This window comes from Pseudopipra pipra, chromosome 3 (assembly GCF_036250125.1).
Source record: "Pseudopipra pipra isolate bDixPip1 chromosome 3, bDixPip1.hap1, whole genome shotgun sequence".
Classification (NCBI taxonomy): domain Eukaryota; kingdom Metazoa; phylum Chordata; class Aves; order Passeriformes; family Pipridae; genus Pseudopipra; species Pseudopipra pipra.
Genome location: NC_087551.1, coordinates 74,509,617 through 74,535,198, shown reverse-complemented (window position 1 = coordinate 74,535,198; position 25,582 = coordinate 74,509,617). Strand labels below are relative to the sequence as shown.

The following is a 25,582-nucleotide window of genomic DNA, read 5'->3' as shown; positions in this document are numbered from 1 at the left end:
GTCTATTTTGGATGATACACATTAAAGGAATTTAGCATTAAAAAGATTTGCAAAACAGAAACATTTTCATTATTACATAAAATCTTAAGAGTTCTCTTACAACTGCATTAAACAAAGAAATCTTTTCCTCATCTCTCCTAGTTTGTACCCAGATTAGGTATTTTCAGTGATCAGTTACTAAACAATTCAGATCATTTGCACGTGATTAAAATACATTTTAACATAGGAACATTTCCATAATTTATGTCAGTACCTGTAATGGGATAATCCACGTAACGCCTTGTTTTTCCATCATAGTATTCTGTTCCTTTAACAATTACTAAATGAGCTGGAAAATTTACACCCCAAGCTAATGTGCTTGTGGCAATAAGAACCTAAGACAGAAAGAAAGATTAATGAAGTCTATGGAACAAAAAGCCAACTTTTAAAATTCCATGTAAAACTCATTATGGTAGGATTCAAAAAGAACACATATACCTGGATTTTGCAGTTCACAAACAGTTCTTCCACAGTTTTTCTGTCCCTTTCATGCAGACCCGCATGGTGCATGCCTATTCCAAAAGCAAGTGTCAGCTTCAGATTTGAATCTCTAACTGTCACTATAACATCATTCATCTGTAACAGAAAGAATAATTTCATGTTTTAAAACAGATTACCCAGAAATTTTAAACTTTTAGGATTGTCGTTAATTTTTTTCCTTTTTTTTTTTTTTCAGCAAGGATAATTTGCTCAGTGCTGTTTATACAAACAGGAAAACAGAGCCTTCTTCAGTCTCTGAAAAGTCTGGGTTTAGTCTAAAAAGATAAAATACTTATATTAATGATAAGGGGGGAATAGGAAATGCACATGACTTTATTGACATGCTAAGTAACACAGACAAGGAAATGAAAAAGCTGAAAATATCTTGACAGGTCTGGCAAATGCTGTGCATTCTGTTCTGTGTTTGTTTAATGCAATCCCTAGTATCAAAGGGGTTAGAACTGGTATAAAAACATAGCAAATCCCTAAAACCAGTAACATAATAAATCTGGCTCTCTTTAATGCCTTTGAAAAGACAGACATAGTTCTTCAGTTTGATAATTTTGCAGTTATTATTCACAAAAAAGGTTTTTTTTCACATGCTGAAATGTAAATTAATTTTGATTTTTTTTGAGTATGAGTTTGTAATTTATAGACTCAAACCCTGTAGCATTTATTGCATTCGTTTAAAACTTTTAGAAGTCCAGACAAGAGCTATTTTTATTACTATTTCTAATTTTTCAAACCTCATGTCGATGACTACCTGGAATCATTTTAAGTACTATTGTTTTAACTATCTTTTTTGCCTACATTTTTAAGTAGTAAATTTGATAATAAACTTATTTATTTCTGTAGATGACCTCTATGAAAAGCCTCTCAGTAATAACGAACAAAACTGTCTTGTTTAGTGATTTTATCCCTCAATATTCCTTTTATTGTTTTATTTCTAAGGTCGTTTATTATTTTATGTGATTTTAATTTAATTATAGCCAGGAACTTTAAAATTTATGCTCTTATTAGTGGTTTCCTGGTGCCACCAGCAGTGGCATGATGATATTGCATACTTATGGGCAACATCATTCATGGTTAACATAGGAGGTATAGTCATGGTTAGAGAAAAAATAGTAGTGCAGAACAAATTAGTCAGGGTAACTGAAAAATTTGGACACAGTGTTCAGTCTCATCTCGGACTGAGTATCCCAAAGTACCAAAATATGATACTTGCTTGACTGCAGTGATATCTTCATTTCTACTTTGGACTCTGAGGTGTTGCACTTCTGATGTTTAAAACCGTACCCTCTCTAAATATTTCCTGGGGTTTATAACTCTCAGACCCTAATGTGAATAAGATTATTCATATATCTAAACTCATGTAAGATGATACTACTATTATACAAAGAATCCTTAAGAGGTATAAAAAAGGTGGAGAATATAACAGTCCATATTGAGGATTTTAAAACAAAAAAATGAACAAACAATATGGATTTTGTAAATCAATCAATTTTGTTAGGAAGAGCAAATTACAAAGCATTTAAAAAGTCTATTTGTTCAAGTAGTATTGACTAACCGAACCACAAAGAAGTGGAAGTAACAGAGAACCCAACTGAAAAAAAAACCACGTTCAAGTTTTGACAGATCAATCAATTTGACCTGTCAATGGAAGCTCTTAAACTTTGAAGAGAGTAAAGAGCTGAATGAAAGGAGGATATGTTAAAGGATAAAGTTTATCTATCAAGATACAATCAGCAAACCTTTGATTTCTCTAGTCAACATGTAGACATGTGACTGCAGTGTGGACAACATGAATTATGACCCATCCTAAAGAGTTTTGCTTCTAAGACTAAAAAACAGCTAATGAGAACACATATACTATTTTCTCTACAATTATGACCATCAACATACAATACTAAAAATATTATCAAACTCATTAATGTTTTCTGTGCTGTGGATTTATGAAGTGGTACTAGTACTGCATAGGCTCCCCATGTCTAAATAGATACTTTGAGAAATAATAGCTATATATATATATATTTGGCAGGATATTAAGATGAAAAAATAGAAAACAAAACTGGTAAATATCTGAAAAATAAACAAAACAGAACAAGAAGAATGCATTTACATTTTACTCAATTTCTGCATTCAAAAATTGGTAAAAGATTGCTGAATTAATTTTTCTTCTGCCCGTCAAGAATCAGCACCTCATGATAGTTATGTCTTTAATGTAATGGAAGAAGCCAATTCCAATGACATTTATTCCATTATTCACATCAGCAGAATGTGATATTGGGAAAATAATGAATCTAAACTCCCTTTTCCTCTAGAGCAGTACGGGGATCAAATTAGCTGATTTGGATTAGTCTATAGTGATTAGACTGCTCCTTCAGCACATGCAGTTTTACAGTGTGAGTAATTTTCAGTACAGAACCTGAGATAAGCCTTTTTGCCATATAGTTGCCAGCATAAAACATCCTAAATTCACACTGCTGGGAATTTATTCAGAGATGTTCTTCTTGCTTTTACAATCAGTGGTGGTTATTTTTTTCCCCTCTGACTTGTATTACAGCGGTGGCCTGTGGTGCTGTTAGTCATACCTGCAAAGCAGTATAATTTACCACAGGAAAACTAAAGAACCCTTAGCAGGAGAGCTGGCGCATGTACTACAATCCTGTCATTTTAGCAGCAGGGAATCCTAGTCATTTTTAGCTGACCCCTTACTTTCATATAAATCATTGTAATAAACATAACTCTTTTACCCCTAGGCACAATCCAAGGCTTAAAATTCTCAGGACAATTTATTTAAAAATATAACTATCTTAGGTCAATGTAGTGTAAGAACATTATAACTTTCTATTAGGAAATAATGGCACAATTAATAGGTTCATTAACCAGAAACAGACAAAGCACTGTGACTTTAAAACAAATCTAATATTTCCGCATTCTTATAACTAAATTATTATTTATTTTTCTGAAAACAACTGTAATGTTGTTTTACTCATAGAAGGGTAAAGAAAATATATTTTAATAACAGAAAATAAGTATATAAAAATAACATAAGGAAATATGCACAGTGCTGACATACCCCCCCCTCCCCCATACAACACCAATGCAGGGAACTTAATGCAAGGAGGGATTTTTTCCCTGGACTCCAAGACAGGTAGGATTGGGCCCACACTGAAAGGTTTTGCTATCCTTCACAGATTTTTTTGATAAAAAACCAAAAATATTTCCTGTGTTCCTAATATTAGGTTGATAAGGAATCTGCCTTTTAATAAAAAAACCATTTGAAAACCAATTTGGGACTCTAGTAGCATTGCAAAATATCTATTCTAAAAAGTAAACTATATTTCCGTATTTTCTATTCTGATTTCTGAACAAGCTAGATTTTTCTCAAACTACTAAGTAGTCATTTTCTTTGTTCCTGCACATATGTAAACTGTTGAACCATTTACTTTAAGCTAATAGAACTTTTTTTTATATATTTTAAATTTATTATACTTAAAAAGCTTTTGTAGAAAGATAGGATTCCATTTAAGCAGATACATTACCCTGTGCCTGAAATACATTCCAGTCAGAGTATAATTCAGCAAGTTGATGACAATGCTGGCTCCAAAAGAAAGGAGGAGACCAGATTGGACAAGAATGAGCTAACAGATTGTGCAGCCCAATTCTGTCCCTTTGAGTGTGATATATTGTTTCAAGATGCTAAAAACCCATACTTTCTCAAAGCATATCTGTTGTGCTGGTTTTCCCATTTTCACAGAATTCTCATTATTAGTACTCTCTACTCTTTTCAAAGCACGTCAGACTCAGACCATATGCCACTGAATAATGCTTATCAATTGTCTAAAATGCCCAATAGAAGAAAGATGTGCCAAACAAAGGAATCGTGAAAGTTATGAAGTCTTTTACAAAAATAATTACATATTTCACATCTGCTACAGATGTTAAGTGAAATAAAAACATCTCCTTGTTATAACTAAATGTTAATTTTTATGACACACTTTTGTGTCATAAAACCAACATCTTGTAGAAGGAAGTTGAACTTCTATAATGAGTGAAACATTTAGAAATCATTCTTGGGTACCCTCCTGATCTTTAAATGCAGAAAAAAATAACATCTTAGAAAATTATTTTTGATGAAGAGTTGGTTTATACTTCAGAACTCTCCCACACAGAACAAGACGCCTAAACCAACTCAAATAACATTACTGAAGAAACATTTTCAAATAAGGTTTAAACAGTTGAGATATATTATTAAAACATATATTAATACTTCATAATAATACATTAAAACATAATAATATATTAAAACAATTAACACTGAAAGTCTCATCTAAATGACAGCAATGACACAAATGACACAGACCAGATTCTTCTATTCCTGTTTTACAGCACAACATTACCTCAGAACATTAACATGGAGATAACAGGTTATTTGATTTAAAGGTCAGAGAACGAGAAGTCATCTTTTTTCTTTCCAACAATTCTTGGGATTTTTTTGTTGGTTTTGGCTTGGTTTGTTTGTTTTATTAGCAATGCAAACCAGAACTATTGGTAAAATTTAATTCACTTTCTTGCATATGTCTATGTATATATCCACACAGTGTACAGACACATATACAAATCCATAAGTAGTGCACACATGTTTACACACTCATGTGACTAAAATGGCAAAATCAGTATGGGTCTGATTCATTCTTTTGGAGTCAATGAATGTCCTTCATTCAAGGGCTCTTGAATTCAGTGGAAGCTAACTATTGCCTGATATGGATGCTGTAGAATATTATTGTAGGTATGTTTGCGCTAAAGGATATTGGTTATTTCTAGAGGTTTCATAAAGAACAGTCTTAACAGGATGCAGATGGCAAAATGATGCACAAAGCAGAATGCAAAAATCACTGTGGTTAAAGTTAAAACTATATACATTGATACATTTTTTGTCCCTCCTTGTACTGTAAATACTAAAAATAAATAAATAAATAAAACCCCAAGTATCTGGACAGGAAATAAATTTTTAAAAGAACCCCACCAAATAAATAAGAAAACACCCTGCTTGTCTGCTGGTGAGAACTGCATTCTAACTTCAAACAATAAACCATAAATACTACTTTGTACTTTTGTTTTGGGTTAAAACAAAAAGCTGTAAAAACATTAGAGAAAAATAAATAAACTGAAAACTTGATTCTAATAAATTACGTTGTAAAAAGATTGCAACATTTTCCACCACCACAGATGTAGATGCAATTTCTGACAGAGAAGGACTTGTTCCTCTTTAGTCAGCCCCCAATGTAGAACAGTATAACTCATCTTATTCAAGCTTACCATTATAAACTGGTGGCACTGTCTGTTTCCAAAAGCATAATCTGAGCTATCGTCCCTTTTAACAAGATAAGTTATGGGTCACAAGCTTGAACATGACAGTCCTGGCTGACAACTGCAAATTAGAATTTTAGCAAGGATATGTGTATTTAAAAATCATCTAATGATTATACAAAAAAGCAAGGTAAGCATAAGGTTTTCTTTTTCCATGGGCATCTTGGCATCAATGAACAAGAAAAAGAAATGAAGAACTACTCTATTTACAGGTGAAGTCTTCTCTTTGAGATGAACTGCCCATTCACATTTCTGTCATGATGCATCTGTGCCTCATAAGTATAACCAAAACAATCTTTAGAGAGTGATGTCTAATGAAGAGTCCTTGCTACTACTGTGGGTGGCAAGGAAGGCAGCTTCTGTTGCTGCTTCTTCACTCTGTGGTGAAAAATAAACTCTGCTGCATATTGTAAGAGGGATAGAGAGCTCATTTTGGAACGTGTATTGACAATTAACCTTACAGAAAAATTAAAAAACATTTCTAAGGCTTTAAGATAGGTAACTATTCTTTCTTCTTCAAGAGACTGCCCACTTACACTCTGGTCGAACTGTAGCAGTCTCCCTTAAATCCTGAAGAGTGTCTGCATGTGCAGTTGGAAAATGTCGGAAAGAGCTTTGAAGTATCATCTACAAATCCTGGCAAGTAGGGTATTGCAACATCACTGGAAGCTTCCTTGGTCTGACTAAGGTATATATAGTACCTAAGGTACTTGAGAGGACATTTATTCACAAAAAAACATGCACATCACCTGAAACTTAGTTGCATAGAATATATTAAACAAATCTAACTATTGTAGTGCGGCAACAGGTCCAGTGGAAATGGAAAACTGATCAGTACTGGAAACAGTAATTTTCATCAAGTACTGCTCAGTATTATGAAGACTGACTGCTGTCTCAACCTTCTGAATACCTTTCAACTTTCTTAATACTACAATGGATATGAGACAGAAACTGCACACCAGACATCAAATTCAAGGACAGCATCCAGGAAGAACCATCCCCAAAACCTAACGGAGCTGCCTATAACATATATTTTTCAGTAGATGGATATATAACAAAATTCCTTCTTGACTATAATTCAGTTGCACCTGTTAGACTACTGGCTCCTTTGAGGGAAAGAACATCTTTTATGATTCCTCCATGATCCAGGCATGCTGTCACCTGCTTTGGTGGCAGTGGTTGAAGGCTTGTTTCTGTATGTCACTTATATATACAAATATGTATTGCAGAAGTTTCATGCAAGTTCATGTAATTTGAAATATAACTGATTGATATATTGCCTGAATTTGAAACTTGGAGCTGAGTCGCAGAGATGGAGGTGGATTTGCCTGTTATCTGAGAGTACTGTGAAAGCAGCAGTCTGGAGTTTTGTGAACTGAATTGGTCACAAGCTGCAAATGAGAGCCTGGTTTGGCACTACCACTACAAGGAGAACCTCTACAGAGAAGATCAGGGAAGCTAAGATGATGGCAAACAAAGATGATGATAAACAAAGATCCAATACTGGTAACAACTAAGGTAACAAAGACCCAGTATCGGTCTCTGCCCTACTCCAGTCTCTTCCCCACAAGGTCTGAATCTCTCTGATACCATCACAGAAAAGCTGCCAAGTAGGGTAACACAGAAGAAACACTTTTAATGGCTGTAAGAATCTGTGTCTACCTCAATATCAGTCCTCTAGACGTTATTATGTATGGCATTGTTTACAACATTCTAAGAAGCCTTATGAAGTCTACCCACTGGGAAGCTAATACAAACATAGCCTAACTTTAAGCCACTGTGTAGCAAAACCAATTACATCATTGAACAAAACTAATGAATGAGTTCTCAAAAATCTTATGTCAGCCAAAATTATATGGATAAGGCTGACTGAAGAAAAAGTGCCAAGGTCTGTTGTAAAGCTTGTTAACTTTGTATACACCCATGAAAAAACCTCTTACATCTCAACATACTTCACAATTAACAATTACAAATATTGTGAAAATAAAGTAATTTGTCTGTAAGTTCCTCTAAAAAACAGTGGTTGGCAAAAAAAAATGTGAAAGATGGACATGAAAAAAATTTAGTTCTTCTAACTGGTCTGTTTTTATCCCATATGGAATTGAGAAACTTGAAATATTTGGGCAAGGGATTAAGACACGGAATACCTACTATAAAGTATTTGCTAGTTCTGTTTTTCCTACTTTAAAATGTTATAGCAATAGGAGAGAATTTTGTCTGTTTCACCTAGTCTGTCTGACCATAATATAACCTGGAGTTAAAATTTTTAAATATAAAAAAAATTAAATTATTATGGATAAAGAATTAGGGAGGATATACACTATATATGTAGCACTGCTATAGTTTTGTCCTGTGCTTCAATGTCACATGAAACTCAGGCTAATCATTCTCATTTAAAATACAAAACTACAAACTAGTTCCATAATTACCTAAAGAAATGTCCACTTGAAATTGTGGGTACTTCAAACAGAATTGTGTTCTGCATAATAGTGGTAAGATATAACAACTAATCCTCTGTCTTTTACATTTACGTAATCAGAACTGAGTAACTTGGTAGGTATCTTATGCTCCAAACACTCAGCTTATTAATTCAAATACAAATCATATGCAAATGTCATTAAACTAATAAATGCAAAGTCCGCTTGTCCTTGTTGGCTCCTATTTCAAAACCTTATTCTGAAACATGAAATTCAAAGACTCTTAATAGAAAAGCCTTTTCCAGCAAGTGAAGAAGTTTCAGTTACAGTTCTTTTCAGGATAGTAGTGGCTCCCAGGACATGGGGAAACTATTCAAATTAATGTAAGTCATTTAGGGAAAGCACATTGCATATTCTAATTGTAGGTGAGATTACTGAAGTAAACCAGCACAAGCTACTAACTAGAGTACTCAACTAAATAGTAATAATTTGGACATGAAATGTTTCTGTTAGGCTCAAGAAAACATTAAATAGAGGTTATACAGCTAGAAAAGCAGCATGAGATGAGATATGCTTTAGTACTAGTGGTTTATCATCCAAGACAGCCATTTTCTATTTTAAAATCCATCCAAAACAGGAAGGATACAGATGTTGTGCTTTATCTCTGAAAAAATCACATTTTATTTTTTTTGCAAAAAGCAAACAAACACAAACACTTAATTTAGTAACCTATACTTTTTGGCACATAAAGTTGGTATACAATTGTATAACCATTCATAAAGCTGTCGATACAAAAATATTCATACAGTAATCAGTTTGGATCTTTTATTTATGATTCCTGCATTTTGCTGTGTTTTAGCCCTAAATTATCACAGAAATTCCTAGTAGAAGATTTGCTACCATTAGAAAAAGCTAATTTTCAAAATCTAGAAAATCTGAATATTAACCAAAAAAACCTGTTTTGAAGCAATGATATACTATAATCAGGACCACCAATTGAGAAGGAAACAAATAATACTGTATTCAGAGCAGGTGCCAAACTGAGTGGATCAAATATAGTATGGTACCGTTTGAAAAATGCAGATAAAAGAAAATATTGAATTGTTATCATTTCACCATCACCCATGTTTTGTAATAGACAAAGTAATGACTTTTTGAACAAACAATACAAGAAAATGTAATTAATTATACTGTTTGAAAAAGAACAAAAACTTTGCAATATTTATGTTCTTATAACAAAGCTATTGGCAGAAGCTTTCTTAACTTTTTTTATGTCATCGATTTATTTAATTGATATGCAAGACTAAATCATTATTAAATGATTCATTCTGCAGTATATCTATCTATATATGTATGAATATAGACGGACAGATGCATGTATATACATACATACATATATTCACACAGATATGTATGCATATACATAATGCATTTTATGAGAAGGATGATTTTTCTCCTAAAACACTGAAAGAGATTTGGTTTAAATTCCAGCTCAATATCTATATGTTACAGATGTCCAGCTGTAAACTTTAGAGAACACTAGCCCTCTTTCTTCTAGTCTTTATCTTATCTTTGTATCAGACTTATACCATGTGATATATGTTGTCTGGGACAATGGAACTAGCATTAATAAGAGATACACAGGAAAAAACAAAGATAAAAGAGTTCGTGTTCTGAAGTTCAGCTCTTGCACAGACACTTATATAATCTTAATGGTGACACTACTTTTAATACATATGAAATTTAGCATATGCACAGCTCTTTCAAGATCTACCCTCAAATGACTCTTGTTTTGAAATGATTTTTTTCAAACAAACATCAATAAAATAGAAGCAAAGCAGCAATAATAAAGGTTAAAAGATTGTACCTCTCTTTCATCCATCTTCAGCCACTGTTTGGGATCATCCTCAGTGGCTAGGAAAGCTATCAGATCTAAGGCAGTAAGCCTCGTCTGACGTCTGGACGACACAAAAATAAGAACAGGCTTGGCTGGAGAATGACTCCGAATTGCTGTTGAGGAAAACAGAACTTGAGAATTAGGCCCTTTAAAGACAAGAATTAAGAGTTTCCCTTTGCAATATGTAGATAGATGACAGACCTCTCTGAAGATGACATACAGGTATACATGTATACTTTGTCTTACATGAGCATATACCACCTCTGAACCAAAGACCATAAAATTATGCTTAGCTGAGTCTGAGTTAAGTGCCCTGACACTTCAGTGATCATTGTAAGCTAATTAAGAGAATTGGTTAGCCAAAAAACCCAACACCACAAAATCTAGAGAAGCTTTCTAGACTTCAAACCTTGTGAATTTCTCTATCTCAGTGTAATAAATACGTTAATGTTTTTTCTACCTTACTGGAGTATGTTGTCTCAGATAAAATGCCATCAAAGTCAAAAACTTACTTTTTGCCCGACCTTTTTTTTCTGTGTTTACTAATTAGTCTGACATATTTAAACCAATTATGTTTTAGAACTTTTTAAAAAAGCATTTTCTTGCTCAGCCCATTATGGAGAAGTTTGAGGTTGCAAGCAAATTTTTATGGTCCCAGGAATAAGTATTGCCATGAAAATGCTAAAATAACCTTGACTGTATCATGTCAAACAAGTGGGGAACAGAGCCTTCAATAAATCATATTTCTACAGATTTTCTAGCATCAACAAGCACAGAAGAATGAACAGGTGTACCTAGAATTTTCAAATACTCTAAGTCACTTATAATCCATTTGTGTGTTTTCTCATATAATTCTCATTCTAGCAATTAAATTTATGTATTGTTAATTTCTGAAAACTATTTCCCACTATCTATCTCCACATATTGTTCCCCAGTTCATCAATACTACCCAGCATGTGCTCCTGCATATACACACACTATGCAGTTGTGAAATTATTGAAATAGGATAATTCATGTGTATTTATATCTCACAACTATATATGCCAATATATCTATATATTTTAAAAGCCCAACATCTAATGGATTTTTGTTGCTTTAGGAACAGGTGTGGCAGAATAGCCCAAGACAGATTTATTGTTCATTAGTGTTTTTGTACAATGCTCTTGTGGAGGTGTAAATAATCTGAGCTGTCAAGATTGGTCTCTAGTCCACAATCAATACTTTGCTTCTGTCATAAGGCTAATTAAAGCAGCTAAAAAGTCACCTCACAAATGTCACCTCACAATCAACAGCAGTTCACATTACAAAATTTATTTTGGAGGTTATTTTTAATTGATATAATAAATATTCCTTATGTAACCAAACCGAAACATGTTCAAATAAAATACGAGAGTTTTCCCTAAATCTATCCTGCTTGCCAGATTGGTTAAGAATAAAAAATTGGAAACAGAAGCATATCTGGATGCACTAGAAATTCTGAATTTTATGGTTATGGCTTTGAAACTAGAATTATAGGAGGTTAGCCTGACTTGCAACTTCTGTTCACAATTTTTTTAATGCTTACATGCAGCGGTCCATATGAAAATACCTCAGCAGATTAATAATATGAATGGTTTTATTACTTTCTAATTTCAAATATTTTTATACAAATGTTTCTTTATGGTGTCAAACACTAAGAGAAAACACATTTTATTTCCCCTTCACTAGCACTAATTTTATTCTTCTGTTTTAAATACACTACATTCTTCTGTTACATGTTGCATTTGCAGCACACTTTATGTTTCAGACAAATAGCTTTGGGCCATTAGCAAAGCAGATTCCCCCAATACATGCCAAGAGTACATACAGTAACACATGTTGCAAATGTGCTGCAAATGAACTGTGTAAAGTTTTTTTTCTTTTACAGAAAGAAGGAAAAGGTCTAGGAACTTGTTGCTTACCCTGAAATGCAGGTTTGTTCATGCTAGCCATGCGAGGACAGTAATGCTGGCCAGGGAAGCCCTGAATGTGCACCTCCAGAGGAACAGGACGTACTGATGGTCGGAAGTTGAACAGACCCATCTACAAGAGAACATATTTTTTTTTCAAGTTTAACATTGAATTAGCTTATAAATTGCTATTTTGTTTTTCTGCAAGACAAATACATATCTCTCTTCTAGAACTTTTTTTCATACCTGATTAATGTTTAGCCAATCAGCAAGGTCTCTGGCATTTGCTAAAGCAGTGGATAAACCAACTACTCTTACAGGCTTCTCAGTGTGAGATGAGATAAAGTTTGTTCGAGACACAATGACTTCCAATACTGGGCCTCTCTCATCCCCTAGTAAATGAAAATTGCATTGAAAAATAGAGAAAAAGAAAAACTTCAGATGTCAAAAAGTACATTCACATCATAAATACCAAAACGCTTGTTCAAATTTAGCAACAATTCTCATTAAAAATAACAAAACGTGCTCACCCAGAAGATGGATCTCATCTATGATAAGAATGGCAACTTTCTGAACATAGCTTCTGTTCTGCCAGCTTCTGCTGACACCATCCCACTTCTCTGGGGTAGTAACGATCAGGTCAGCTTGGGCAATGGCTCTCATATCAGGAGTCACATCTCCTGTCAACTCTACAACTCTGTAATCAAGAAAGATGGTGGCTTGGCTTTGCAAAGCTTTAAAACATCTTAATGTTCAAATATTTACTCCTAAACTTAAATTCTTTAAAGAGTGAAGTGATTTTGTTTCTCATCAAATACATTTAATAGGATTTCTGAAATTAAGTAAATAAACTTGTCTCTCTGTTTCCCTTGCAAATAGCATATAAATACCAAATACCATTCCTTATCGAAACCATATAAAAAGAAGAGAACGAATATGAGTCCCAACCCATCTATGGTTAGTTTTTCAAAATGAAGATAACATTATATTAGTATGATACAATGTGAATCATAACATCCTGTCATATCCAGGATGAGAGCTTTCTAGAAAGCTACCAAGCTGCTGCCTGCTGTTCTGCACAGATCTCTGGTTTGAAAAACAAAGCTAAACTGCAGCGTGTATTGCATTTGTTGGTGAAGGACCATTAAGACTGGTGCAGAAATTATCCTGAGATCATTTTTTGGGAAGATTAGCAGCGTTTTTCCAATTGTTTGACTCATTATGTTTTCTACAAACAGCATTTATGATGATCCATCATTTTAGATGGATCCATTAGAATGTATTTTTGATATTTCAAAATCAGTTGAATAAAAATTCCTCACAGTAATGTGTATCTTCTGTTCGAAATTTAAGTCACAAGTAATTGTAAATTTCAAAAAGGAAATATTACCTGAAAATATTTTAACTCATTGCTACAATAATAACAGGAATATCACTGGTAATTTCACGTACACACAGTAGCACTTCTTTCTCATGAAACTTGTGGTGTGCTTTGAGCTTAACTTAGGAGAAAAGCTATATGTAGAAAATGCAAAGGCCATAAATAATGCATCCTATGGATAATAATTTTAATTCAGAAAACTATAATTTTGCAAAACCATCACCATGACTGATATGCCTCACAGATCATAAAGTAATGGCTGAACAACACCTGAGAAGATCATCAAGAAATTAAAGTAACCAAGTATTAAAATCATAATAATTTATATATGAAGGGCATAATAAGATTACTAGTACACAGTCCATGCAAGTCCCGTATGTTCCTTAGATCTGAGGTTTCTAATGAAAGCTTATTTTGAGTTACGTTTTCAGTTTCCAAGGATATTGTAGAGTGAAATCTCAGCTTCATATTTATTATACTGGCAAGTAAGGAGAATGCAAATAGCTCAGTATCCCTTTCCTAGTTTTGATTTTGCTATCACTACAATGACTATTGACAGTGCTTTTTAAGCACTAGAAATTTGAAGGACAGTGTATAATCGAAACCTATATTGAAATACTCATAAGTATTCTGTAGATTTTATTCATACTTGATGGGCTGTTCTTTTGCTTCTCATTTCTCTGATTAGGTAAGGAGAAACATACTTTTTACCAAGTTTTTCTTCAATCCTAACTTTCCAGTCCTCAATTCGTTCACGGACGAGTGCTTTTAGGGGTGCAATATACACTGCCTGTGAAAGAAATGTCACAAAACCAGAAGTTAAACAAGAAACCTTTATTACAGAGTACCTACAACATATAATATTTGCGAGATTTGAACATACTCATAATCTATAAAATGAATAAGGCCTGAGTTCCTTAAATGACCTATAACGGGATTATATTTAAACAAGCATAATGCTTGAAAAAATGGTTTTGTTTCCTGAGACATTAATAAGCAAAAAAATTAAGATAAACAATAATTTCTTGAAATTGAATATTTATCATATCATTTAAAATAAAACACCACTTATATAAATAATGTCTTTTTTTCTTGCCAGGACTATAAAATCAGCAAGTTAACATTCTAGAACAGAAATAATCTGAATTTCTAGCACGCAACATCTTACCCAATTTCTAGTTATGTCATTAAATTATTAAAACATTACCAGTTAAATAAAAAAGCTGATTATTTTAAGCTAAATGTCACAATTTTTTTCTCGAAGAAACCTGAAGTGCAGAGGGGAATACTCTCACATGTACAAACAATACTTACTTATAGATTTATGGTCAAAAATTCTGAAGCTTTTGAACATGCAGAAACTGCTCATGAAGAATTCACATACATTCTTTAAAATGTATACCCATGTTTTCAGCTTTAATAAAACCTAAAATATATATTCCTTTAAGAACTGGCTATTTTGTATGTCTCACAGATATTCTGAAAGTGTATGAGTGTATTTTTTTACCTCACTTGGACTAACTAATTACATGAAGACATTGAAATTTCAAAGATGATTAAGGTATTTATGTACACAATTTCTGTTAACTTAAAGTTTATTCTTTCTTAAATCTTACACTCAGATACAAAGATCTTTCCCAAAGACTTTAAAGTTAAAATGTGGTTAACTAAGACAAGATAGCTAAGTCAAGAAACAGATATATATTCACATTGAAAACAACTTTGAGTTGTTCAGCTTTTAGGAAATTTAAAGCACTGGGGCAAGCTGTAACAGAAAATTGGCTTGTAGTAATTAATTGCAACTTATTTGTTGGAATAAAAGAGAGACTGGGCTAGTTGTTTTCACATGGAAGGGAATTAATAAAACAGTACTACTGCTAGCAGAAGGAGATTAAAGCAGGAAATGCAGTTAAGTAAGGAAGAAAAGGAAATCCAGCATGCCTGTATGTCATGTTTGTAGATTTAACTCTAGTAGTACACTGATTAAAATAAAAAATTGAAATAAAAGCACAGTGTACATAATGAAATGCCATTTTATATCCAGACAGATATAAATTGGAGACATTAAAATTCAGTTTCCTATAGTATTTTTCTAGACTTTTGTATTGCTGAAAACATAGTAATACAAAATCAGTCTAATAAACCTATTTTACAAACCTTTGATGTGGGATACTTGTTAAAAACTCTAAAGATGGCTAATTCAGCCGCAACAGTTTTTCCAGAACCTGTAGGTGCTCCAAGAAGAACATTGCAGTCTGTGTGATAAAGGGTATGAAATATCTGTGTCTGGATAGGATTGAAGTGTGTGAATTTGTACAGGACTTCATATTCTGGATGTCCCAAGGCTGTAACAGGCAAAGGCTGAAGATCTAGAAGCTCTATAACCACAAAATAATTGTAAGACAAGATATGTCATGACATAACATTGCTTACTATGAAGATAAATATATTAACCAGTAATTTAGTGCAAAACAACTTACATTGGAAAATGTTTTACTTAATATCTCATATCACACAGAGTCCATATTTTGGTAATTGTTCACTTCGATGAAGAATAATGAAAAGTTGTTTTTATAGCTCTGAAATATTTCTGCAAGTACTGTTTTAAGTACTCTGATAGCTGTGAACCAGCTATTTGCAGAGATTAATCTTTTTCTTATAGCTGTTTTCTTTTTACCTTTACTAGTTACTTGTAGTAAGTTCTAAACTCACTGTATTAGATTATATGTATGTCCAGGTCTTATGATTACAGAATGTGGAGTATTTCAAGGTCAAGGAAAAAACCTATTAAGGAAGGAAGGATTCTTTGGAGTTTCCAAGTTGATGGAGTAATACATATCAGATGAGTACAACTAAATTTTGCATCTAATTCTTTAAACATGTAATTAAAGACATAATCTTAATAAATAAACAAACAGCTTTTCAATATATGATTCTCAATATATCTTGAGGGCATCTGCTATCCAAACAATTAGAGACTCTGGAATTTGGAAGATGATATATATAACCAGATTGGATTTGGAATTCTACCAAATTAAGGAGACTGCAGTGATTCTGCTATGCAGATGCTTGCTTTGAAGTTTGGTTTGATTTTTTTTTTTTGTGGCTGGAGGTCTCCCTGTCTTTTCAGGGTGCTTCGCATTAAGGTATGATATGGGAGTCATAAAATCTACTGAGGCAATGATGCCTAATATTCTTCACATGTTTTTCACTGATACCTTATGGCTGTTTTATCATTCCCACTGAAATGGTGATTTCTTGGGCTCAGTCAAGGAGAAAGAAGCCTTTTTTTGCCTAGCAGGGCCTCTATGTACTTCATTGTTGAGTGGGAACCAGATGGGAATTGAAATCAATTACCATAAATCCTAGAGGCTCCATAACTGGTGATGTGTAAATATCTTTCTGTTTCTTCTGAATAGTAGTCAGTGATCAGTCAATTAGATAAAAAGGTTACACATGATTTTCCAGACACTGTAGGTACAGTATAACAATAGCTAAACACTTCACAAACACATGTGAATTTATGCATGCCAAAGGACAACACCGTATGAGAAGTGAGTATTTCTGAAGGCAATCACTTCACAGACTGCTAGATGAGCCAAATGTAATTGCAGTGGAAAGGTTTTACAATGACATCAGGCCCAATGAATGTATAAAGCAATTTATGTATCCAAAAAAAAAGAAGCAAAACACAAACATATGCTTCTGTGCCAAGTGTTAAAAAGAGGGGGAGGGGAAGGCCACGACTTGATGAGATGAAATGTGGTGTTTTGCTGTAACAGTGCTTAGTATGATAAATTTATCTTAGCAAAAATAGTAAAATATTTCCTATTATCAAAATTTTAGCACTGTTTCTTTTGTCTTTGATGAATGCCATTTATAATACACTCCAAGATTATTTTTAACTAGTCCAGAAGAAAAGTAATGCTTACAAGCACTAAGATAAGACATACTGTAACACAGAGATTGACTTAGTTTTATATAACAGATTCTATTTTCTTATGATTTATAGAGAACCTGGAGTAACTAAAAGGCTGGTATTATGCTGACATTAAATGAGCTGCCTTTTGTTCAGGAACTGAAAAATTTAGAGAGCTGGAGAAGAAATATCACAAAGTGAAATTCCATAAATTCTTCTTTGATGAAGCAGAAGTAAGAGTTTTATTGCACTAACATAAGAAAAATCAATATGAGCAATATTAATTAAAGCAAAAGGATCAAATTTGAAGTTACCTGTGTGGGGTGGATGTCTCTCGGGAAGAATCAAATGTTGAAAATTTATGATACATACAGCCTCTGCTCCTAACCATCTATCAGACACAGCTCGAATGTAATATTGAGAAGGAAGAGGTTCAAAAATTGGGATTGTGAACACCAGCAGTTGAGGTTCTTTAGTAATGACCTAGTGCAAACAGGTAGAGAATAATTACTGCACAGAAAAATCATAGTTTGCCTCACTTCCATAAGCATACTAACACAAAACAATAAAGTATGTGTGCACCTCCATGTGCTAAATGTTTACATCTTTACAAAATATTTCACCACTGGGAATGTATTTTGCTTCCATGGTCTTCAAAGGACAAAAATAAGGCTGTCTCTTCATCTTTTTCTTTAAAAGAAAAAAACACTAGTGTCTTTCTTTTTTTCACCTGAAAATAACTGTCCCAGCAAAGAAGGAAGAAAAAAAGGGACATTTGAGATTAGAAAACGTTGTTGTGGGACTCCAAGCTTATCTAGTACATCTGAATCTGAAAGTTTTGCTACTGATTTGAAAATCTGCTTGGGTCAAAATACTGTTTGACATTACAAATCCTTATCTCACTAACTTTATTTTTGTCTTGCTATGAGATTCTGAATAAAATCTGTTACCTGTTTCTTTTGAATGATGAAATACTCTGAATGATAAATGTGATCATTAGTAGGATCTTCTACCCAAATCCACCAGGGCTCTCCAACAGTGCCATGTACCTTTAAGAGCAGAAAAGATAGCTTTCTTTTAGTTGTAACAAGGTTCTCTAGGTTTGCTAGGTATGTTGGATATATTTCTAAATTACATAGGCTCACAAAGGAATATAGAAATACAGAAAGTGCAAAATAACATTCTGAATTAGATCAGTCTGCTTAAAGATTATGTTTCAATAAGAGTTTGCTTAAAGTAGGTATCAAGTAAATGGACATGATACAAATGCAACTGAAGGTAGTGCCTCAGCTGTTTATAAATAGAGTTTCCTCTAGGCTCCTATGAATGCTTCCTCTTTATTCCTCCCTGTACTTCTGCCTTTGGATTCTGCATAGAGGATTGTCTTTTGCTATTGTCTGCTCATTTTTTGATCAAAAACATTCTCTCAGGAAATGCTGGACACTGAAATGTGACATTCCTCTCTCCTTCTCTCTCTTCCTCTTTCTTCTAGAAAGATACAGGAAGGGGATTCAGAAGGCTATAGATTGTAGTTGTTGCTACAGGTGAAGTGAGAAGAACATAAATAGAGCTGTCTCTTGATGATGTTCCTGCCATCTGGCAACAGTTTTTTCCATCGTAGATTTTTGTTTGCTTTGTTGTGTACCTTACTTTGCAATACCAGCCACAAATCATAGCTAGGTGGGATTCTCTTTTAAGATTTTTTTGTTTCTTTAACAGAATAAATAACTTGTGCCAATGAACAAGTATTTTACTTAAATATCTAGGAAAATAAAGAAAAATGCATAGTACAAGTGTACAGAAGACATACCATTAAGCGAACATAGATTTCTGATGTTTCTGATGAGGACTGTGATAAATTGCAAAATCAGAAGATGAAAAAAAAAGTTGGAATTATTCCTGAACTTAATAGAAAAAAAAGACAAAGTGCATAGTTGCTTCTAAAGGCAATTATAACACTACAGGAATTTGGTATTGATTCACACAGTATGCATTATTTTCAGCATAATTTGTTCTTGTGGCTGTGTCGGAAAACAGTCTGTAATGGTTTTTGAAGACAAAAATATGTACAAAGAATAGAACCGAGGTGCTTTTGTCTCCTTTTTACCACAGTTGCACAATAGAGAAGCAGATGGACATTCATTTTCATTCGTTTAAATTTCACTAGCAGCTTCACTGGGACCAGAAGCAGTGAAACTGAAAGGACACAGGTTACTGCAGGTGACATTTTGAAAAATGGCAGTGAGACTATTATTTCATCAGGGTTTAGGAGAATTGAAGAGAAGAAAGAAGATTTAAGGAAGGTGATTAAGTTTAAAGCTCAGAAATTTTATTATTTACTGTAATAGCACCCTAATTTTGGAGAGTCCCGTGGAAAAACTGCAGGGCAATCTGGGCACAGGTAACACAACACTCTCTCCAGTAATGATTCTCAAGAACTCTGGGGAGCTCTTAAGAACTGATACATACCAGTATTTGGGGCAACCATCACCCTAAAAACTGCATGTCTGATATATGACTTGGCTAATTAATACTAGTTGAATTATTCTGTATTTCTGCTGGACTACACCTGACTGCAGTAAGGCTTAATTGCTCTGCCTGGGCATGTTTATAGTCCTTTGCTCCTAACAAAAGAATAAAAATTTTTCACTGGATATGCCTTGCTCACATGCTTTTACTGAACTTAAGGGCTTCCAGCACTGAAAACTAAAGCCATTAAAGATCAAGATGATGTCATATCTCATGACTACCAAAACATATCTTTTTTCATTTGTAACAGCAAGTGCAAAATTTGTGATGAGATCATTCTAGAATTAAGTATTCAGATAAAGGAACAAACTTAAACCATGAAATGTTAGCCAAACAGGGTATTTCAGTCAAGTATGGTATTTAATTTTTTAATATTCTGCTTTTATTTGATTACTCCAATTTTTTGAATGGAACTTTTTAGCAACTAGCTTTTGTACCAATTACAGCTATACCCATAAGTTTCTATAGATATCATCTGAAAAGCTTGCTAAAATACTGTGTGATGATGGAAAAGCAGTTTCAGAGTATCAAATTTAAGACAGTTATTAATTTTCTGAGACTATTAAATTTAACAGCTTTATTTATTTACTGTGATAGAAGTTTCATTTACTGAAGAAACAAGAAAATCAACAGCTGTGTTACAAAAATAAAAAAGTGAAAAAAAGTTTTCCAAGTTTTTATGAATACCAATATACAAATTCACATAAAAGCTCCTTAAGTTGAATTGATAAAACAATCACGATGTTTCCAAAGCAACCGTCAGAAAAACTGTGTAAAGGGATTATAGCACAAAATAGGCTTTTGACAAAATTTTGCTATAACTTTAGAAGTTCAGAGTCAAAATAACAGTATTATTCTGTGTGGACCCCTTTTCAACTTGTAAAAATACAGAGGAACCTGGATTTTGTAGAAAAATCTAAAAATGGATTGAGAAATTACCTTTTATTAAGATAAAGTTTAATATGAAGAACAGTACTTTTTTTTGTATTTAACAGATTACAGGTAAAGTGGATGAAAGACTGAATAATAAAAATTTGTTTCAATCCTAAAAAGTAATGGCTTTTTTGCCTTCTGAAGTACTGTACATAAAAAAGGAAGCAAAAAATATGCCATGTTATAATTCATGGTAGGAATTCACTCAAATATTTCTGTAATAACTTCAGGCAGCCAAACAACATCAAATGTTCTATATTTTCATTGTTAATCTCCCATTTCTAAGACAATTTAGTGAAACTTCCAAAATAAAAAAAAATAAAATTTAGGCCAGGAAAATAAAATTCTAAAGTAATTTAAATGTTTGTGGAATAAATTTCTAATTTACTTGTGAGTAAGGTAAATTTGTAAGATAAGAAATTTTAAAAATAATTTTTAATCAAAGAACAGACACAATACACACCTTTCAAAATAATTTATCTTAAGTGTAAATCTCATAAGCATAAAAGAAGAAAAATATGTTTGCTCATTGAGATATCTATTTTCTGTAGAAAGTTTCAGAAGATTTTTTTTCTGTAGAAGTTTCTGAAGTACCAGCAACAATACAATGCCCCCATGTGGACATATATATTTAATTTAGATTTATGTTAAATCTATTTCTAATGAATAGCTTCTGAATCAAAGGGTAGATCTAAATCTGCAACCAGTACAACTCCTTTTATATAACTTTGCACCATAAAATACAGATGAATATAACTCCAAATACATCTCAGCTTTTGTGTCAGACAAGTCCCCAACAGAAAAAAAGGCACGGATTTGTGAAAGTACATTTGTAAAGCCATAAAGAGCAGCAGAACTTGGCATACACGAACTGCATTTCAAGGTTTTATTTGAATGTGTTTGCTATTCATTCATAGTTCAGAGACTCACTCGCGTCTCCCGTTTTTTTCCTTCTCCTTTTTGGGCATAAAACTAATCTGTGTGTGGCTACTGGTAATATTCAGCATAAGCATTTGCCTCAACATGTTATAAACAGCCCAATCCTGTAAGAATTAACAGAAATAAAAAGATGATCTTTGCCTGCCTTCTTCTACAAAAGTCATAAAGGCCATTCAATTCCTATTATCAAACTTGCTCTTTAGCTAAAATAAATATCTTTTTTCTTATCCAAACAGCTATGGACTACCCGTAACCATCTCATTTACTGAAGCTAAATTAATGCTTCCTGTCTTTCCTCCTCCTCCTCTTTTTTTTACCTGGTCATTCCACGTGAAGTCGGGAGCGATGTTCAGCCGAACTCGGAGCACTGTGCGGGTAATTGGCTGAATTGTTGCTTCCATTATGATGGAGGGTATTTGATGGACACACTGTTTTACCTTTAACCCAATCTTCACATGATGCAGCATATGACCTGCCAAGAAAACATTAGGTGTAACAAATTTGCATTTCCAGGAAAAAGAATACAACTCTGACTTTCAAATAGGCTTTTAGAGAGAAGTATTATTGCTTGCTTGTTTTGCTCTTAGGTGCGTAAATGTCTGACTCTCTTGACCTGGCATGTCTGAATGTTTTGTAATACTTAACTTGAATTAGCAATTTAGTGCCTAGAAAAATCAGTATTAACCCCCCTGCTGGCTATAACTAAGGGGTTAAAATAACTATTAAGACTTCACACTGAAAACATATGTCAAGCTACTTCTCTCTCCATTACTGACTTTTTGACCAGGCTGTTACCAAGCCATACAGGTCTTTTTTAAAGCGTGAATACTGACTTCTTACTTAATGAAGGGCACACAGTTGAACTTCTACCATTCCTGTGTAGTGATTCAAGGCAGGTGGAATGCTTCATAAAACTGAATAAAGGTAGTTAACAGGTTAAAAATGCACATGAGCAAACATCTCACAGCAGCTGATATATTTTTCAGAATATATCAGTATGTAACTAAGACAAAGGAAAAACTAAATGTTGCAATGTTTTTTCATTTTCTATCCCCATCATGGTAACTAAGGCAATAAAGAGATTATATTAATTAAGAAAAATGTCCTACTTGAATTTTACAGCTCAAATCTCTGTTCCCTTGCTCTCCATTTTAAATATAAAACAAAGCATGTAGCAGTGATTTGTTTCCTGAAAAATACTGCACCTTCCAGCTTATTTAGGGAAAGACACTTAATTTATTACATTTTTCACTGATATTGCTTACGCAATTATCTGGAGCATATTTTAGATTTTAATTGTGATGGTCATAAGTACTTCCTGTTAAAAGCTACCTTATCAATGACTACTACTATTTTCTGTTATGTGGTTCCTTAACCACACTTACCCATGTGCACAATTACCAAATTAAAAAAAAAAAAGGGAGAAGTCCTATTATTTGTGTTATGTGCAAGGTGAAAAGGTTATACAACCTTTTTCTTGCAAAGAAAATAATAATTTAGGGGCATAGCATCTTGCAATTGCTATTTTTTTTCTATTGATCCTGACTTTAACTTTTCAGTTTTTCTTATTTAAAAAACTAGCAGATACTGCTTCACACAGGTGTTTATACTCTGAAGAAATGAATGGTGATCTTGCTTTAGAAACAAATCCTTAATACAACAGTTTTAACAGTTATTTAATCAGCTTAATTTCCAGTTGGTAAAACTCCAGCAGGTTATTAAAATCTATCAATATTATAGCATTTTCGCACATGGACTAGCATTTGCAATTAGAGGTAAAAGTTCAGAAATCAGGTTAAATAAAGGCAGATGACAAATATGCAAAGATATGACTCAATAAACCTATGCAGGCAAGTACACTTTTTCATGCCAAAAATCACTTTCTTTATCATGATGTGTGAGGTGAACCACGCTTGTACAGGACAGCACTGAGGTTTTTTTTACACTTACTTGCTAGGGGAAAATAAGGCTCCCCTCCCAACTTCTACAAAATATTATAAAACTCTCTCCCCTAGCTGCCTCCCCCCACCCCTTTTTCTTTAAAATAGTCACATTATGAGAAACCATCAATGGCATTTAAGAAATATTAAAACCTTCTGAAGAAAAGCTGACTATTCAAGAAAATAGGCATGTTTAAAAAAAAAGGATAAATTTTGCTTATTTACAATGATTGTCATCTGTATTTTGAAAAAAAAAAAAAGACTGTTTATCTCAGATAACACAGTGATTTCCTGGCTTTCTGGAAACTCCATGGTTACACTGCAATAGCACATAAACTGGTGTTGACCAATTCATGGTACACTGGAAAACAGGATCTGTGCACACAACATGCTTTTTGCTCACTGGGAGGGCTGGCACCCATCTGATACTTTTATCTCCCACTAAGCCATGGACTGAGTCAGCCAGCTCCTGTCTTTTTTATTCTATCTCCAAGGTCACAAAAACATTAAAAAAGGAAAAAACACAAAGACTGAAACTAGTCCTATGGAATCAGAAAACAAGGCAGCACCTGGAAGTTGTACCTTTTCTCATTTCAACATGGCCTTGAATTAAAAATAAAAATAAGGTGTCTGCCAGGCAAGCACTTCCTTCACATCCCTCAGATAGAGAGGCTAGACAGGAGGAAGTGTGCCAAGTATCTAGACTTCACAGAGATGCACAGATCAACTTGCTTTGATATTTATAAGGCTGAAGAACAAGAAATATCATTACATATAATCATCAATGACCTATTTTCACAGTCAATTCCCAAGTCTCATCTAATTTCTGACTAAGTTAATATAAAACAAAACTAGACAAATTGCAGGTATATAGATACATTTTCATCTGGTCAATACTAGTTCTACTACACTGAAGGAAGCAAAACTGGTTTTGCATTTTAACACAAAATTTCTTTCTTCTTCAAGAGTGGGTATGGGGAGAAAGACTCATTAAAAAAAAAGACGAGAAAAGAGAAGAGAAGAGAAGAGAAGAGAAGAGAAGAAAAAAAGAAAAGAAAAGAAAAGAAAAGAAAAGAAAAGAAAAGAAAAGAAAAGAAAAGAAAAGAAAAGAAAAGAAAAGAAAAGAAAAGAAAAGAAAAGAAAAGAAAAGAAAAGAAAAGAAAAGAAAAGAAAAGAAAAGAAAAGAAAAGAAAAGAAAAGAAAAGAAAAGAAAAGAAAAGAAAAGAAAAGAAAAGAAAAGAAAAGAAGAAAAAAGAAAAGAAAAGACCCACTAATAAAATTAATGAAAAAGAATACTAAGTGCTAAAAGACTTTACAAATGCGCAACAAATTAATACATGCAAATTAAGAAGTGCTAGAATGCTTCTGAATAAGAAAAGTATGATAATGCTAGCACTTCAAATAAAATGCTATGTTTTTAATACATTTAAAATTACTGTATATTAAAATGCACAGTTACCATAGTCTTTTGGTTTAATTTATTTATAAATAAAGACATAGCCTCTAATTCTGCAAACTTTCACATATTTATTTAACTTTTTTCCAGCCTAAATTAGGCACATAACAAAGCCTCCTAAGCTAGGAATGTAGTTTTCTTGCAAGTGAGAGAAATATTAAGTCAGAGGTGACAACTTCTAGGCAGTGAGTATAAATAGTATTTTTATTCTAAAATTAGATTTTTCAAAAAATGTTTGTTTCTCACAGTTTGGCAATAACAGGTGCAAAAACAAGTCCAAATAAGAAGAAATACACTACGGAAAAAGAAATACACTACAAGTGAGGGTTTTTTTCAACTTCAACCAGCTGG

The 25,582-nt window shown here is 33.2% G+C and overlaps 1 protein-coding gene across 2 annotated transcripts in view; it reads right to left on the bottom strand.

Moving 5' to 3' along the window:
- Nucleotides 1-25,582, bottom strand: part of ASCC3 (activating signal cointegrator 1 complex subunit 3) — a 262,911-nt gene that overhangs the window by 55,193 nt on the left and 182,136 nt on the right. For both annotated transcript variants that reach the window (XM_064649888.1, XM_064649889.1), the window contains exons 22-32: nt 22,153-22,307; nt 18,385-18,483; nt 17,749-17,917; nt 15,673-15,893; nt 14,220-14,305; nt 12,665-12,831; nt 12,381-12,526; nt 12,147-12,267; nt 10,177-10,319; nt 478-615; nt 254-374 (exon numbers count right to left, since the gene is read on the bottom strand). In XM_064649888.1, the coding sequence (XP_064505958.1) occupies nt 254-374; nt 478-615; nt 10,177-10,319; nt 12,147-12,267; nt 12,381-12,526; nt 12,665-12,831; nt 14,220-14,305; nt 15,673-15,893; nt 17,749-17,917; nt 18,385-18,483; nt 22,153-22,307 (1,566 nt within the window). The remainder of the gene's footprint in view (nt 1-253; nt 375-477; nt 616-10,176; nt 10,320-12,146; nt 12,268-12,380; nt 12,527-12,664; nt 12,832-14,219; nt 14,306-15,672; nt 15,894-17,748; nt 17,918-18,384; nt 18,484-22,152; nt 22,308-25,582) is intronic.